At 40.2% G+C, this 16,930-nt stretch overlaps 1 protein-coding gene across 2 annotated transcripts in view; it reads right to left on the bottom strand.

Annotated features, from left to right (window-relative positions):
- The window catches only part of USF3 (upstream transcription factor family member 3), a 50,518-nt gene that overhangs the window by 20,086 nt on the left and 13,502 nt on the right, over window positions 1-16,930 (bottom strand). For both annotated transcript variants that reach the window (XM_066241620.1, XM_066241621.1), the window contains 4 exons: window positions 8,742-8,866; window positions 7,274-7,338; window positions 5,821-5,849; window positions 2,589-2,671 (listed from right to left, as the gene is read on the bottom strand). In XM_066241620.1, the coding sequence (XP_066097717.1) occupies window positions 2,589-2,671; window positions 5,821-5,849; window positions 7,274-7,320 (159 nt within the window). In that variant the 5' untranslated portion in view covers window positions 7,321-7,338; window positions 8,742-8,866. The remainder of the gene's footprint in view (window positions 1-2,588; window positions 2,672-5,820; window positions 5,850-7,273; window positions 7,339-8,741; window positions 8,867-16,930) is intronic.

The following is a 16,930-nucleotide window of genomic DNA, read 5'->3' on the forward strand; positions in this document are numbered from 1 at the left end:
ATGTGGATGTCCCAGATTCGATTCCTGTTCAGGGCACATACGAGAAGCGACCATCTACTTCTCCACCCCTCTCCCTCCTTCTTCTTTCTCACTCTCTTTATCTTCTCCCACAGCCATGGCACGATTGGTTTGAGTGCATCAGCCCTGGGCACTGAAGATGGCTCTGTGGAACCTCTGCCTCAGGCACTAAAAATAGCTTGGTTACAAGCATGGCCCCAGATGGGAATGTTGCTGGATGGATCCCAGTCGAGGCACATGTGGGAGTCTGTCTATCTCCCCTCCTCTTACTTGGCAAAGAAGGGGGAAAAAAAAGAACTTGGAAGAAGTAGAAAGGAGACTAATGTTTGTTGTTTTAAGCTTTTTAGTGTTATATGCTGTGTATATATATTAATTCTTACATATATTAACTTAATTAAAATATAATTGTATTAGCCAGTGTCACATCAATAAATTTAATAAATATTTTTAATAAAGGAAAACCCTCTAGAAAAATAGGACAAAAACTAAAATAGGCATTACATAAAAAGAGGATACAAATACTGAAAATGTAAAAAAAAAGGTTTTTCAAACTAGTTTAAAATCTATTTATTTTTATTATTATTTTTTACTGTAAAACCTCTTTAAATTCAAGGAAATGCTAATAAAAACCACAAGATACTGTAATACAAAAGAATAATTAAAAAGAGCTAACATAAATGATGATATCCCATTACACTAGAATCAGTGGCAGGATTCAAATAAATTAACAACTGGTTCTCTGCCCTAATGACTGTTTTAAGTATAAAAAAATGATATACCAAAAAATACTTTATTATTTTATGCATTTAATTCTCAAATAAGAACATTAAAAGAGGTACACAAAACTAGATTATAAGAAAGAGTTTTAAAATATTAAATAATACCTGACAAAAAAACAATAAAACAGTTATTTAAGATATTTCCATATTGCTTCTTGATTGGCGTCCTTACTTGCAATTTTCTTCATCTACAGACGGAATGAACATAACTATGGGTGCTTAGAATATGCTGTTACACTGATGAACGATGGAAGAGTAAAGAATGTAAATTTGTGATTTCCACATGAGACAGCTGCCCAGGCACCCACCTTAGAGGGAACCCTGATTACAAGTGCCATTTTAACAACTGGTTCGCCGAACTTAATAAAAAATTAAGTACCAGTTCTGCCGAACCCGTGCGAACTGGCTGTATCCCACCGATTGGAATACTATGTAACTCTTAAAATATTAGAAAGGTATCTACAAGCAAGCCCACTGTGTACCACTGAGTAAAAATACAAAGCAGGTTATGAAACTACACATATATATTCATAAAGCAACATCTAGAGAGACGTGTTACAACACTTTTAATAGCGTTTATAACTGGGGAGTGGGATGTCAATTTATTTTTTTAAACTTTTTTGCACCTTCCATATTGTTTCCATTTTTATTATTTTGTTTTGTTTTGTTTTCAAACAGTATGCTTTACCCTGATTATCAGGAGAAATAAAAAACTATCTTCAGGCCCTGGCCGGTTGGCTCAGCGGTAGAGCGTCGACCTGGCGTGCGGGGGACCCGGGTTCGATTCCCGGCCAGGGCACATAGGAGAAGCGCCCATTTGCTTCTCCACCCCCGCCCCCCCCCTTCCTCTCTGTCTCTCTCTTCCCCTCCTGCAGCCAAGGCTCCATTGGAGCAAAGATAGCCCGGGCGCTGGGGATGGCTCCTTGGCCTCTGCCCCAGGCGCTAGAGTGGCTCTGGTCGCGGCAGAGCGACGCCCTGGAGGGGCAGAGCATCGCCCCCTGGTGGGCAGAGCGTCGCCCCCTGGTGGGCGTGCCGGGTGGATCCCGGTCAGGCGCATGCGGGAGTCTGTATGACTGTCTCTCCCAGTTTCCAGCTTCAGAAAAAAAAATAAAGAAAGAAAAAAAAAAAACTATCTTCATTAACTGTCAGCTTTAATAAGCTAAGATTTTAGTAGAGGTTGATAGGACATGAAGAACAAAACAGAGATCCTTAGAAGATTCTAGGTAAGAATTTAGGATAGTAAAAAACATAATTGGCAGAAAATAAAAGAAATGTTTGGTAAATACAGCTGCACATACAACTGTAACCATGGGACTGAGAAATTCTAGATCTAAAGATCTAGAAATTATATGGTCCGTTTGATCATGTAGAAAACTATACTAGAAGACTGTTGGGAATGTGGAAAGAATTAAACATAGCTATATGAAAAAAAATTTTTTAAAGGAATATTAATCAAATGAAAAATTATAGACAATCTCCAAAAACTATTAATGACAGGGATCAAAAATAATCATTCTGAGCATAGAAACAACAGGGAATTATCTGTTCACAAGTTATGAATAAAAACAAGTGGACTTCTGCCTGACCTGTGGTGGTGCAGTGGATAAAGCATGGGCCTGGAATGCTGAGGTCTGAAACCCCGGGCTTGCCTGGTCAAGGCACATAGGAGAAGCAACTATGAGTTGATGTTTCCTGCTCCTCCCCCCATATTTCTCTCTCTCTCTCTTTCTCCTCTTTCTAAAATCAGTAAAATCTTAAACAAACAAACAAAAAAACGAGTGGACTTCTTACCTGCTTCAGTGCAGGGGAACATGGGATCAGCTCTCCTATTCTGTTAATCCCAGCATTGATTTTTTTCTTCCTGTGCCTCTCCACTAAAGAGGGGGGAAAATCCATTTATCAAACCTACAGCCAAATTGTTTCATTAGGTAAAGAAATTTTAGGCAAAGAAAAACCTAAGAAAATCTTATCAGATAGTATCTACTATAATAAGATTTCTAAAAATGCTATAATTTTAAGTCTAGAATTATGAAAATTGATATAAGCAATACTTTCAATTAGCATTTTAAAGAATATGATCTATAGTAACTAAATTCAAATTATAAACAGAAATTTCTAATATTGTATTATGGTTAGGCCATTATCATATTATATTTCAAGTAATTACTAGAGATTTTAATTACCAAATTTTAAGAACCCACTAATAATCTAAGTTACTAGAAAGTTGCCTCTTTATAGCAAATGAGACCTTTCTGGACAGACTAAAAACTTTAAAACACCTTTTAGGATGACTAGAGGACATTTATGGAATGGAAACAATTATTGGTTACAACTTAAAACAAACAAAGGTCAGCCTGACCTGTGGTGGTGCAGTGGGATAAAGCCTCGACCTGAAACATTGAGGTTGCTGGTTCAAACCCTGGGCTTGCCTGGTCAAGGCACATGTGGGAGTTGATGCTTCCTGCTCCTCCCCCCGTCTCTCTCTCTCTCTCTCTCTCTCCCCCCCCCAAAAAAAAACAAAAACAAACAAACAAACAAAGGTCAATGGTTTGGTTTTCTTATATGGGGTCTGGATGGTTCTCTTTGGCTACCTAGGCTTCTTCCCACCTAAGAAACTGAGTAACTGAAACTTCTAAACATTTAGGTCATAAACTTCTCAACGAACTGAGAAATGTTCCAGGCTTATGTGCCACAACTTTAAAGGTTGTACAGAAGGGTCAACAGGGTACAAGAGATTATCTAAATGATTTCTATAAGACACTGTTAGTAGAGACATAAGTCCTATTTTCTGTTAGAAAGTTTTCTAAAACCTTCCTAACAAAGGATTCCAGAGCTTCTAAAAGGATGACCATTCAGATGGTAGCACAGGTAGGCCTTGCTTTGCAACATATATAATTTTGGTTTCATAATCTAGCAGTAAGAACATCCATTTCAATGATGTCTAATCATTCTCAGTAAATTACTAAGAGGACATATTTATTGTACCATATGACAGTTGATGCCAATAAAACATTTAGGTCATATAGCTAAAAAAAAAAGATTACATTTACTTATACTGTATGGCCAAAAAAAAAAAAAAAAAAAAATTTAAAGCACTTTTCTTCTGAATTCTCTAACAATAGTATTTGTTGTTATCTAGAAGCAGATTTTTTAATGTGTGGAGATAAAAAAAACCCCAAAGATATAAAGACCCTTTACCCACAGTGATAAAGGGGAACTCAAAGGCAGCAAAATCCCTTCTGGGGAACCACAACATCCCACCAGCATTCATCACATCCCTCCTCTCCACAGACAAAATTTCCCTACGGTCAGGTGGGACATAATAGTGAAACTAAGAGACATTGATAAGAGTGTGGTGGTTACGGGGGGGAGGGGGGAATGGGAGAGGGATAGGGGGTGGGAGGGGCACAAAGAAAACAAGATAGAAGGTGACAGAGGACAATCTGACTTTGGGTGGTGGGTATGCAACATAATTGAACGACAAGATAACCTGGACTTGTTATCTTTGAATATATGTATCCTGATTTATTGATGTCACCCCATTAAAAAAATAAAATTATAAAAAAAAAAAAAAAATTTCCCTACGGTCCTTTCCTTAGGGAAAGGAAGATATCATTTATAATATAGATAATAGAAATTAACTTCTAATTTTTTAAGATCTCAATAAAGTCTCTGATGAAAAATAAATGTTAAAAAGAAAAGAATTGTTATAGCCTAACCAAGCAGTGGCTCAATGGATAGAGGGTCAACCTGGGACGCTGAGGATCCAGGTTTGAAACCCTATGGTTGCCAGCTTGAGCATGGGGTCGCCATCCTGAGCGTGGAATCACAGACATGACCTCCTGGTCGCTAGCTTGAGCCCAAAGGTCGGTGGCTTGAAGCCCAAGGTCTCCAGCTTGAACCCAAGGTCACTAGCTTGAGCAATGGTCACTGGTTCAGCTGGAGTCGCCTCGCCCCCGCATCAAGGTACGAATGAGAAGCAATCAATGAACAACTAAAGTGCCACAACAAGTTGATGCTTCTTGTCTCTCTCCCTTCCTGTCTGTCCCTATCTGTCCCTCCCTCTCCCATCTCTCAAAATAAATAAATGAAATGTTAGAAAATGTACCAAATTGTAAATGTATACACAATTACTTCTATAAATATTTATCTGGCTTTGGCCTATAATTTTGATGTTTGAGATAAAATTAACTATTTACTACATTTCTTCCTGTAATTGAGGATTCCATAACTTAATTTAAAACTGTACACATTTTGCCTGACTAATGCTGGTGCAGTTGATAGAACGTTGACCTGGAACATTGAGATTCCTGGTTCAAAACCCTGAGGTTACCGGCTAGAGCTCAGGTTGGCTTGAGCACAAGGTCGCAGGCTTGAGCACAGGATCATCGACATGATCCCATGGTCACTGGCTTGAACCCAAAGGTCACTGGCTTGAGCCCAAGGTCGCTGGTTTGAGTAAGGGGTCACTGGCTCGGCTTGAGCCCCCCAGTCAAGGCACATATGAGAAAGCAATCAGTGAACAACTGAAATGAAGCAACTACAAGCTAATGCTTCTCACCTCTCTCTCAAAAAAAAAAAGAAAAAGAAAAAAAAATAGACTGTACACATTTCAAGCCCCTTAAGATCTCCATCCTGCTGCTCATCTCTTCCCTACTTCTCTAGGCAGCCAGGCCCCTTGGTGATCTCTGCAAAGACACATACTCTTCATTCTATTTAGGAAAAGTATACCTGGAATTACTTAGAATGCTAAAATCACTCAGTGGGTGAAATCACTTAAAACTCTAGCTCCAGGGGTATATTAATCCTTAAATTATCAAAATAGGCAATAAATCTGAAGATGATAAGCAAGCCATCTTCATGGGCTGCAGGGCTGTTTTGTCAATTAAAAACAATAACAAAATACTTTCCTAAAATGAATGAATATTGATTCTAAACTTATAGTATAAAACCTTATAATCAACTAGTATAATTTCATTTTGAATCCAAAAATGTTAACACATAAAATTTAAATTGTTTCTACCTGCATTATGGGTCTCCCGGTTTTTCTTCCTGAAACAAAAAGAGTACATAAAAGAAACATGAAAATAATAGAAAAACATTTTCACCACTTTATATTTTGAGAACCATCAAAATAGATTTCATGAATTTGTACTTTTTGCATCAGTAAGGAACCATCTGAAGGTACATCAATATAAATTTAGAATCTACAATTTCTAAAAGTCACTACAATTTTCTATTTTTCCATACTCATAAGCCATTGGTCAGGAAGTAAACCAATCGCTGAAAACTTTATTTGAAATATGTAATAAAGGAGCTAGTCAGTTCTGAGCGATATGTCAGTAGATGTCCGCTGTCTGCCCCGGCCGCGGGCCGAGGGAGGGTGAGTGTGTGAAGGAGACAGGCAACCGTAAAAGGAATGTGGGAATCCCCAGAGGGGAAACATGGCAGCCACCAGCATTCACGCACTGACAGCTGGTACTTCAGCCATCTTTCACAGTTATGTACCTTAGACCAGAGGTCCCCAACCCCCGGGCCGCGGACCGGTATCGGTCCGTGGGCCATTTGGTACTGGTCCACAGAGAAAGAATAAATAATTTACATTATTTCCGTTTTATTTATATTTAAGTCTGAACGATGTTTTATTTTTTAAAAATGACCAGATTCCCTCTGTTACATCTGTCTAAGACTCACTCTTGATGCTTGTCTCGTAAGTTCAACAATTATATTTAAAAATACCACAGTTTTTACACCGGTTGCATAATTTTATCTTGTGCATTTATCCGTCCCACCCTAAAGGCCGGTCCGTGAAAATATTTTCTGACATTAAACCGGTCCGTGGCCCAAAAAAGATTGGGGACCGCTGCCTTAGACTTCCCAAACTCATAAATTTTCTTAAAAGCTTATCTTCTAAAAACATCAGTTTTCCCTTCCAGGTATCACTACTTAATATATAAACATTCTCCAATAACTATCTGGTAAGAAAAGTGAACAGTGATTTTAGTATTAATGGAAGCATTGGCGCATACTTCTGAACAGAAACACTGGCCAAAATGCTAGAAATCAAGAAGTGGAGTTATACAAAGAACCAGAAATAATGTTTTACCGATACACATACTGGCATTAATGGTTTCTCATGTCACAAATGTCCACTCAAACTGACTTCAGCCTAAGTGAACTTAGGATCTACAAGGACTAATACTGTATGCAAGAAGAATTTTCAGGAGAAACTAAATATCTAAACAGATTTGGGATTATACTTGTTCCATTACTTTAAGCATAAGGAGGACAGATAAATTTTAACTATGTACCACTTTCCATAAACCAATTTCTATTTATCCACATAGTTTTGAAGAGTAATGGTTTTCTAGGCATCCAAATGAAAGCTCCCTTAGGACTACCTATTCCACAGAGTAGGAACTAATTCTGATTCTCACCTTCTGAGACTGTGTGATTTCTGAACTGTGGTTACATACCTGTGCTGCTTTTTTGTAGGAGTCTCACTCTCTGTCATTTCTGGCATGGTTACAATGACAGGAACCTACAAGACATGGAAAGGCGAGTTTAAAATCATTCTAGTATCTGAGAGAAACTGATTAATAACAATTTGGTTCCAAGACCAAATGGTAAAAAAAATAAAAGTGACATCATGAAGAAAGCATGGGATTAAGTGCTGGGGATAGAAAAAAGTATTAGAAAACAGACTAAAAATATTGTCTCGCAGACAGAGAATAAGATGAACATCAAATGTGAGGTGCAGCCAGAAAGTGCTTGAAAAGACTGGCACAGAGAATGACCATTATGGGCTTGGAAACCAAGAAAAACTTGCAGGGGGTGTGGCTTTGACTATGACATGGAAAAACAGGTAAAACGTACTTGAGTTGGAAGAGTACGTGCTTTGCTCATGATACTGTTTGTTCATGATACAAAACCTAAACTAGAAGAATGGACCTCCTCTCTAAACACAGGGCAAACAAAAGTGACAAACATGTAATATTCCACACATGAAAGCCAAGCATTCCTTCATTCATTCACTCATTTACTAGGCCTCTTTCACTTCAAACCACTACAGATCTTACGTTGTCATTTGAGTCATTAAAATCTGAATGTAAGTATGAAAATTCTATTTATATTTAAAACATCATGATAGTTAAGAATGAATGTACTATAAGGAAATGTACAATGTGCCAAAAAGGCCTGAATAAAAATACTTTAGAATTAATAATAATTATATAAAGCCAGCAACATTAGAGGTGATTTCTTTCTCTTTTCTGATTTCCAAATATTCTGAAATGAAAGCTTAATGCTTTTAAATCTCAGCGATTGACAACCTTTCAAAAAAGGTGTGTCAAGCTGGGCCACCTGTTCTGGCACCTGGGGGACGTGCCAGTGTGGTTCCCCACTTTCTCTCCGAGAGAGAAAGAAAGAAGGCAGCAAGTGTGGCAGCAGAGGTCAGCACAACCGTAAAATCTGCTTCTGCCGGTTCTGGCTGCAAGGTCCTGGGGACGTTATATAACCTTTGGAACCTCACATGTTTTATCTACTCACTGGATCATTATCGGAGTATCTGATCATTGGGTTGTTTCAAGAAAGGAATGAAAGAACGCAGGGAGAGCACAACAGCATGGCAGGCACCGAGCAATAGGAAGGGTGCAATAAGTATTAGCTATGAATATTCATGAGGCATTTCAGGTGAGGGCTGTCGCCCTGGGAAGCAGGCTGAAGGGTCCTGGACAATACGTAGAAGTGAACCCGAGAAGGTGACCACAGGAAGTGCTGACGGCGCAGCCTGAGGAGAAATGTGCGGTAAAGACCCATTTCCAGGAGCTTGTTCCACCTTCTCTTGAACGCTTGCGAGGGGACTTACCCGCCTAAAAGCAACACGTTCATATTAGACAACCATATAATGATAATGTGGGAAATGTGAGTCAATAAATACATCACCTTTCGCAACTAAGGGCTTGCGGAATTTCTTCACTTTTGATTCCTGGCTTCCAACGCCTCCCGTTTCTGATCCAAATCTATCATCTTCTGCCAGAAGATGGTCTATAAGTTCTGTTTTCTTCTTACTTCATAAGAGAAAGTCAATACATATTTATGGCAGCATGTAAAACAAGAACCGGCGATCTATGGCATGCAGGCAGATTTTCACTTGCAGCATAAGGAGTGTAGTTGTTTTCCAGAGTCCCCTTCCTTTGGCTCACCCATGCTCCACCGCACAAGATGGCAGACTGCAGCTCCTGGACGGGTGGTGCCCAGGTAATTCTCTCCTTTCCCTTAGGCATGCTCACTATCCCTTAGGTTCTCATTGTCCTACCTCCTACACTAACATCTGTCCTTAATTCTAAAATTATCTTTCCTTCAGCCTGACCCATGGTGGCGCAGTGGATAAAGTGTCGACCTGGAATGCTGAGGTCGCAGGTTCAAAACCCTGGGATTGCCTGGTCAAGGCAAATACAAGAAGCAATAACTAGGAGTTGATGGTTCCTGTTCCTCCCCCCACTTTCTCTCTCTCTAAAATCAATAAGTAAATCTCTTTAAAATTATCTTTCCTTCAATCTCCTACTCCCATCAGACTGACTGGGAACTGAACCCGAGGACCTTGCACTAACGCAGTGACACCAGGAAGACAGCACTCAGACCTGTGCATTCCAGGAGCTCCGTAAACCAACACTAATCTCAGGCAGTAATAAAGAATTAAAAGCATTTATTTGAGCAAAAAGAGCTGCATCCCAGAAGACAGATTCAGGAAACAACCTCAGTTGTGTTTCAGAGACAAAGGAGAGGCCATTTTTTTTACAGTGGAAAGTTCCCACCCAGGTTGCCAATTAGGTCCATTTTATGTAAATGAAGTATCCAAACTGTGCAGCTCTGATGGGGAGGGGCAGGTCTCAGTGCATTGGTAGAAAGAAACCAGGGTTTCCCTACAGTGTACAGTCCAACGCAGACAGTTCCGCCTGAGGGTCTTCCCAGTATAGAGTACATGAAGAGCCCTGGTCAGCAAATGGCTGCTCGACTCTTACTGTTCATAAAATGTGAGCCCCCAGTAGACCACGGGGAGTTCATCTCAGCGGACAAATCCCTTCTCAATCCCTTCTCAAGGTTCACAAATGAATCTTCCTCTCAGGTTACACAGCTCTAAAACAAGAAGATTTGGGGGCTTCCTCCCAGATGAATGAGAAGTACTGGGTGGAGCTCAGGAATCTGTATTTTCTTTCTTTTTTTTTTTTTTTTAGGAATCTGTATTTTCAACAAGGTCTCTGGGTGACTTTCCCTTTTCTTTGCTTCTCCTTCCCCTCCCTCTTCGCGTCTTTCTCCTCCTCCTCCTTTTTTTGGAACAAAAATGTTTGAGAAACTTAGCTCCACTTTAGGGCAATGTTTCCTAAACATTCCTGATAAGAATTATCAGAAGGGGCCCTGGCCAGTTGGCTCAGTGGTAGAGCGTTGGCCTGGCGTGCGGGGGACCTGGGTTTGATTCCCGGCCAGGGCACATAGGAGAAGCGTCCATTTGCTTCTCCACCCCCCCCCCCACCTTTCTCTCTGTCTCTCTCTTCCCCTCCCGCAGCCGAGGCTCCATTGGAGCAAAGATGGCCCGGGCGCTGGGGATGGCTCCTTGGCCTCTGCCCCAGGCGCTAGAGTGGCTCTGGTCGCGGCAGAGCGACGCCCCGGAGGGGCAGAGCATCGCCCCCTGGTGGGCAGAGCGTCGCCCCTGGTGGGCGTGCCGGGTGGATCCCGGTCGGGCGCATGCGGGAGTCTGTCTGACTGTCTCTCCCCGTTTCCAGCTTCAGAAAAAAAAAAAAGAATTATCAGAAGGTACAAGTAAAAATACAAATATATTGTCAGCCCATCCCAGACCCACTAAACCAATCTGTAAGCAAGGAATTATTCCAAACTCTGAGAAATCTGAAACTTAATAAGTGCTCCAGGTGATTCTTATCAGGAAAACTTGGAAGCAGACAAATATCTTCAGTTAGAGAAACCCGCTGAAGGGCGATTGTTTGGGATGTGGCATGACAGTTGGCCGCATAATTTTACCTATAAACTAGTGAGGTCAAACGTGCCTCATACTCATGAGTCAATATTTGGTCAGTAGTATCAAGTTCCAGTCGTTCCCCTGTAGCACTTTCGAAAGTCTGCAGCTTCATATTACAATTAAGAAGCAGGAAGTAAAAGTCCTAATTTTTTTCTAAACATCTAGAATCTTAAAGTAGATGAAACAAGAGGCCTATCATATAAGTAAACATATTCCTTACACTGTGGTGAAAGCCAGGAGTTCAAATGAAAAAGGCACACAACTGGCCTGGCCAGCTGGCTCAGGGAATAGAGCGTCGGCCTGGCTATGGATGTTCCGGGTTTAATTCCTGGTCAGGGCACACAAGAGAAGCAACTATCTGCTTCTCTCCCCCTCTCTTTCCCCCTTCTCTCCCTCTTCCCCTCCCGCAGCCAGTAGCTCAGGAGCATTGGCCCTGGGTACTGAGGATAGCTCGTTTGGTCCTAGTGAGTCAGGCTCAGGTGCTACAAATAGCTCAGTTGAGTCAAGCATACCCCACACTGGAGTTGCCGGTGGATCCCAGTTGGGGCGCTTGTGGGAGTCTGTCTCGCTATCTCCCCTTCTCTTACTAAATATTAAAAAAAAAGGTATACAACTGCAAATTAAAATCAAAATCATCCAGTTTACTAAACACATCACTATAAACATCCATTCAAATCACTTTTTTTTTTTTTTAAAGAGAGACAGGGAGAGAGATAAGCATCAACTTGTAGTTGCATCTTGTTCACTGCTTCTCAAAGGTGTCTTGATTGGTGGGGATGGGGGGGACTCCAGCTGAGCCAGCGATTCCTTGCCCAAGCCAGCGACTATGAGATCATGTTGATGATCCCACGCTCAAACTGGTGACCCTGCACTCAAGCTAGCAACCTTGGAGTTTTGAACCTGAATCACTGCCCCAGATTGACTCTCTCTCTGTCCACTACACCCCACCAGGCAGACTCAAACCACATTTTAAATTTTTATTTATTGCTTGATTTTAGAGAGAGAAAAGGGGGAGGAGAAGGGAGGGAGGGAGAAAGAAGCATGATTTGGTGTTCCACTTATTTATGCATTCACTGGTTCTTTCTTGCATGTGCCCTGACTGAGGATTGAACCTGAAGCCCTGGCTTATTGGGATGACATGCTAAGAGATACCCAGCCAGGGCTCAAACCACATTTTAACCAATTCAATTATATCTAATGCAATGCAAAGTTACTTCCATGTTCAAATCCTCTTGATATTAAAATTGCATTCCTGACATTAAAAAAGAATATTTAGGCCTGACCTGTGGTGGTGTAGTGCATAAAGTGTCAACTTGGAATGCTGAGATCACCAGTTTGAAACCCTAGGCTTGCCTGGTCAAGCCACATATGAGAGTTGGGGTTTCCTGCTCCTCCCCCTTCTCTCTCCTTCTCTCTCTCCCCTCACTAAAATAAATAAATAATAAAAATTAAAAAAAATTTTAAATAATAACATTTATTGAGAAAAGGAACTTTATAATCTTGTCACAAATCTTGTCTGTTTATTAATTAATCCTCTAAAAAGGAAATGACACTTTTTATACAATATTTATATAACTATATACAAATACATCCTTTAAAATACTTCATGTACTGTGGACAAAAAAGTGACTCTATAATCAATCTAATGAAAAGTAACCTCACAGGGTGATCTAATTATATATTCCTAAAGGGGCCGGTCATGTGGGTAGTTATGTCCCAGGGTTATAAAAGGTTTATCTTTGCCTTAAGCAAGCCCTGGCCATTGTTTTTGTGAATCTAGGTTAACACAACTTTGAAATGCCAGAAATAATCCTCTTTTCCAGGCCCCTCTAAAGAGTAACCACCCTAAAGAAAGCACATAATCTTGTTAGCTATACTATACAGCAGGGGTCGGGAACCTTTTTGGCTGAGAGAGCCATGAACGCCACATATTTTAACATGTAATTCCGTTGAGAGCCATACAACGACCCGTGTACATTACACATTATCCAATAAAAATTTGATGTTGTCCCAGAGGACAGCTGTGATTGGCTCCAGCCACCCGCAACCATGAACATGAGCAGTAGGAAATGAATGGATTGTAATATATGAGAATATTTTATATTCTTAACGTTATTATTTTTTTTATTAAAGATTTGTCTGCGAGCCAGATGCAGCCATCAAAAGAGCCACACCTGGCTTGTGAGCCATAGGTTCCCGACCCCTGCTATACAGTAACCTAATCGGAGATATCCCTGCCTTCCTTCTTCTCACCTTTGTGTAATATTCTGATGTTCCCTCCTTAATGCTATGTATAAAAGAAAGTGAAAAACTTATTCTCCAGAGCGTTTGAGACCTAGCTTCTTGCTATGTCCTCAGTTTGGTTCAAATAACCTCATAAAATTCTCTGTAGGTTTGTACATTCTTATATTGACAGTACCATAAACTTTTTTTCTCTAAGATGATACTTTATTTTTTTATGTATAATTTACTAAGATGACATTGTTTGCCATACCATACAGGTTTCAAGTGACAATGCTATAAATTTTTAAAGAAAAAATTTCAGCCTGATCAGATGGTGGCACCATGGATAGAACGTTAGCCTGAGGCACTGAGGACCCAGGTTCAAAACCCCAAGGTCACCAGCTTGAGCATGGATCACCAACTTGAGCGTGGGATCATTGGCTGGGCTGGAGCCCCCTCCCCCCATCCAGGCACATATGAGAAAGCTATCAATGAACAACTACGGTGCTGCAACTATGAGTTGATGCTTCTTATCTTGCTCCCTTCCTGTCTATCTGTCTCTATCTGTCCTTCTCTCTCTCTCTCACAAAAGGAAAAGAAAGAAAAGGAGATTAGAGAACAGACCACATAGACAAGGGATGACCACTGGAGGGCACAGTGAGAAGGCAACCATCTAGAAGCCAAGGAGAGAGGCCACAGAAACCAGACCTGCTGACACCTTGATCTCGGCACTTCCAGCATACAGAGCTGTAAGAAAATAAATTTTTGTTTAAGCCACAGTGTCTGTGGTATTTTGTTATGGCAACCCTGACAAACTATATATATATTATATATATATTGACAAACAATATATATTATTATAATAATACAGTGTGTCCGTAAAGTCATGGTGCATTTTTGACCGGTCACAGGAAAGCAAAAGACGATAGAAATGTGAAATCTGCACCAAATAAAAGGAAAACCCTCCCAGTTTCTCTAGGATGAAGTGGCAGCATGTGCGCATGCGCAGATGATGACATAACACCGTGTATACAGCAGAGCAGCCCACAGCCATGCCAGTTAAGATGTGGACGGTACAGAGGAAAGTTCAGTGTGTTCTGTGGCTCGCTAAATTCGAATCTGTGACCAAAGTGCAATGTGAATATCGGCGCATTTATAACGAAGCACCACCTCATAGGAATAACATTACTCGGTGGGATAAGCAGTTGAAGGAAACCGGCAGTTTGGTGGAGAAACTCCGTTCTGGTAGGCCATCAGTCAGTGACGAGTCTGTAGAGGCTATACGGGATAGTTACTTAAGGAGCCCTAAAAAATCTATGCGTGAGCCCACATCGAACTGCACTGAATAGGTATGAAACTGGGAGAGTTTTCCTTTTATTTGGTGCAGATTTCACATTTCTATCGTCTTTTGTTGCTTTCCTGTGACTGGTCAAAAGTGCACCATGCCTTTACGAACACACTGTATAACTATATAGATATATAGTAATATACCTATAGATTTATATCTTATATATGTTTTAATTTAAAGACTTACAAACCTGTACATAATACCTATCCTTTAGAATGGGGAGAAGAAAATATATATATATGTATATAAGACTTCAACATAAGAGTTTTGAGGAGACGCAATACAGCGCATAAGATTTACCTATATACATATTATAAAAGTCATATACATATATATACACAAAGGCACAGAACACAGATATATCTGGAAGGGTTGCCTTTAAGGAAGAGAAATGGGGGGCAGGGTATATCTTCATATATAATTTTAATTTTTGGCCATATGCATGCATTTTAATTTTTTCTCTTCTAAAATATGCATTAATTTTTCAGTTTTTCTAGTAAATGCATTTAAGATCATATTTCCCCAAGGTACTTTGTCCACAGCCCATAAATTTTTATATGTAATATTTTCAAGTTATTTATTTACTTATTTATTTCTGAGGGGGGGCAAAGAGTCAGGAAGGGGAAGAGAAAGAGAGTGGTGAGAGACGAGAAGCATCAACTTATAGTGCAGTACTTCAGTTGTCTGTTGATTGCTTCTCATCCATGCCTTGACTGGGGGACTCAAGTTGAGCCAGAGACCCCTTGCTCAAGCCAGTGAACTTGGGCTTCAAGCCAGCCACCCTGGGATCATGTTGACAATCGCATGCTCAAGCTGGCAACCCCACCCACGGTCAAGCTGGATGAGCCTGCACTCCAGCCAGCGACCTGGGGATCTCTAGCCTGGGACCTCAGCATCCCAAGGTTGATGCTCTATCCATTGCACCACCACTGGTCAGGCTCAAGTAATTAATTTCCAGATAATATACAGTCTCAGCTGAATTTTTAATTATTTTTAAAATACTATACTAAAAAAAAAAAAAATATATATATATATATATATATATATATATATATATAGTATTATCCCTAACCACATTTATTTTATTCAGAAAGAAAATTAATGTTCCCACTACCACTTATTCAATTTTCCTCTCTCCCAGCTGGGAATCAATTTCACATTAATTGTCTGTATCTTCCTATAAAAATATCTTCTCTCTCTCTCTCTCTCTCTCTATATATATATATATATCAATGCACATAAATTTTATTTTTTTATTATTATTTTTTTTATTTATTCATTTTAGAGAGGAGAGAGAGAGAGGGAGAGAGAGAGACAGGGGGGAGGAACTGGAAGCATCAACTCCCATATGTGCCTTGACCAGGCAAGCCCAGAGTTTCGAACCAGCGACCTCAGCATTTCCAGGTCGACGCTTTATCCACTGCGCCACCACAGGTCAGGCCAATGCACATAAATTTTAATAAAATATTATGTATATATGTCACTGAAATATGCTTTATTTTTACTTAGAAATATATTTTTCCAGCTAAGTACATATGAACTTATTCTTTTCAATACCTGCATAGCATTACATAGCAAAGAATGAACCATTTATTTACATGTATCTTGTTGATGAATACTCCTTCTTTCCCTTCTTCCTTTTTCCTTTTAGTGTTATTATTTGCCTATTAAAAACAATGCTGGGGGGGACAGGAATCAACATCTTTTAAACATTTTTTTAATCAGTCCAAAAGGCAACAAAAGATCTTTTACTGGCCCTGGCCTGTTGGCTCAGTGGTAGAGCATCGGCCTGGCGTGCAGGAGTCCCGGGTTCGATTCCTGGCCAGGGCACACAGGAGAAGCGCCCATCTGCTTCTCCACCTCTCCCCCTCTCCTTCCTCTCTGGCTCTCTCTTCCCCTCCCGCAGCCAAGGCTCCATTGGAGCAAAGTTTGCCTGGGCGCTGAGGATGGCTCTGTGGCCTCTGCCTCAGGCGCTAGAATGGCTCTGATTGCGGCAGAGCAACGCCCCAGATGGGCAGAGCATCGCCCCCTGGTGGGCATGCCGGGTGGATCCCAGTCAGGCGCATGCGGGAGTCTGTGACTGCCTCCTCATTTCCAGCTTCAGAAAAATACAAAAACAAAAAACAAAACAAAAAAACCAACAAAAAGATCTTTTACTGTTCATTTCCTTGAGGACTAGTGAGGCTTTCACAACTTATGAATCATTTATTTTTATTTTTGCATGATTTGCTTGTTTTTATTTTTGTTTTTTCCTTTTTATTTTGCTTGCTTATTATCTTGACTTTTTCTTCCTTGTAATTTCAACTTTTATATCCTCTGAAACCAGAGCTGAAGTAAAAGACTTACCAAGTAGTTAGTTCTTTTTTGTTTCTCCTTTCATTAATTTTGTATATGTAAACTGTTTCTTTGTAACATGGCTGGCAATAAATATTTTTTAGAATTTAAGATTTTCTTTGTAGCCCGGTTACATGATTTATTTTTAAGTGTTGTACGAGTATTTGAGAAGAGTATATGTTATTAGTTCCTTAA

This window comes from Saccopteryx bilineata, chromosome 8 (genome assembly GCF_036850765.1).
Source record: "Saccopteryx bilineata isolate mSacBil1 chromosome 8, mSacBil1_pri_phased_curated, whole genome shotgun sequence".
In the NCBI taxonomy this organism is placed as follows: Eukaryota; Metazoa; Chordata; class Mammalia; order Chiroptera; family Emballonuridae; genus Saccopteryx; species Saccopteryx bilineata.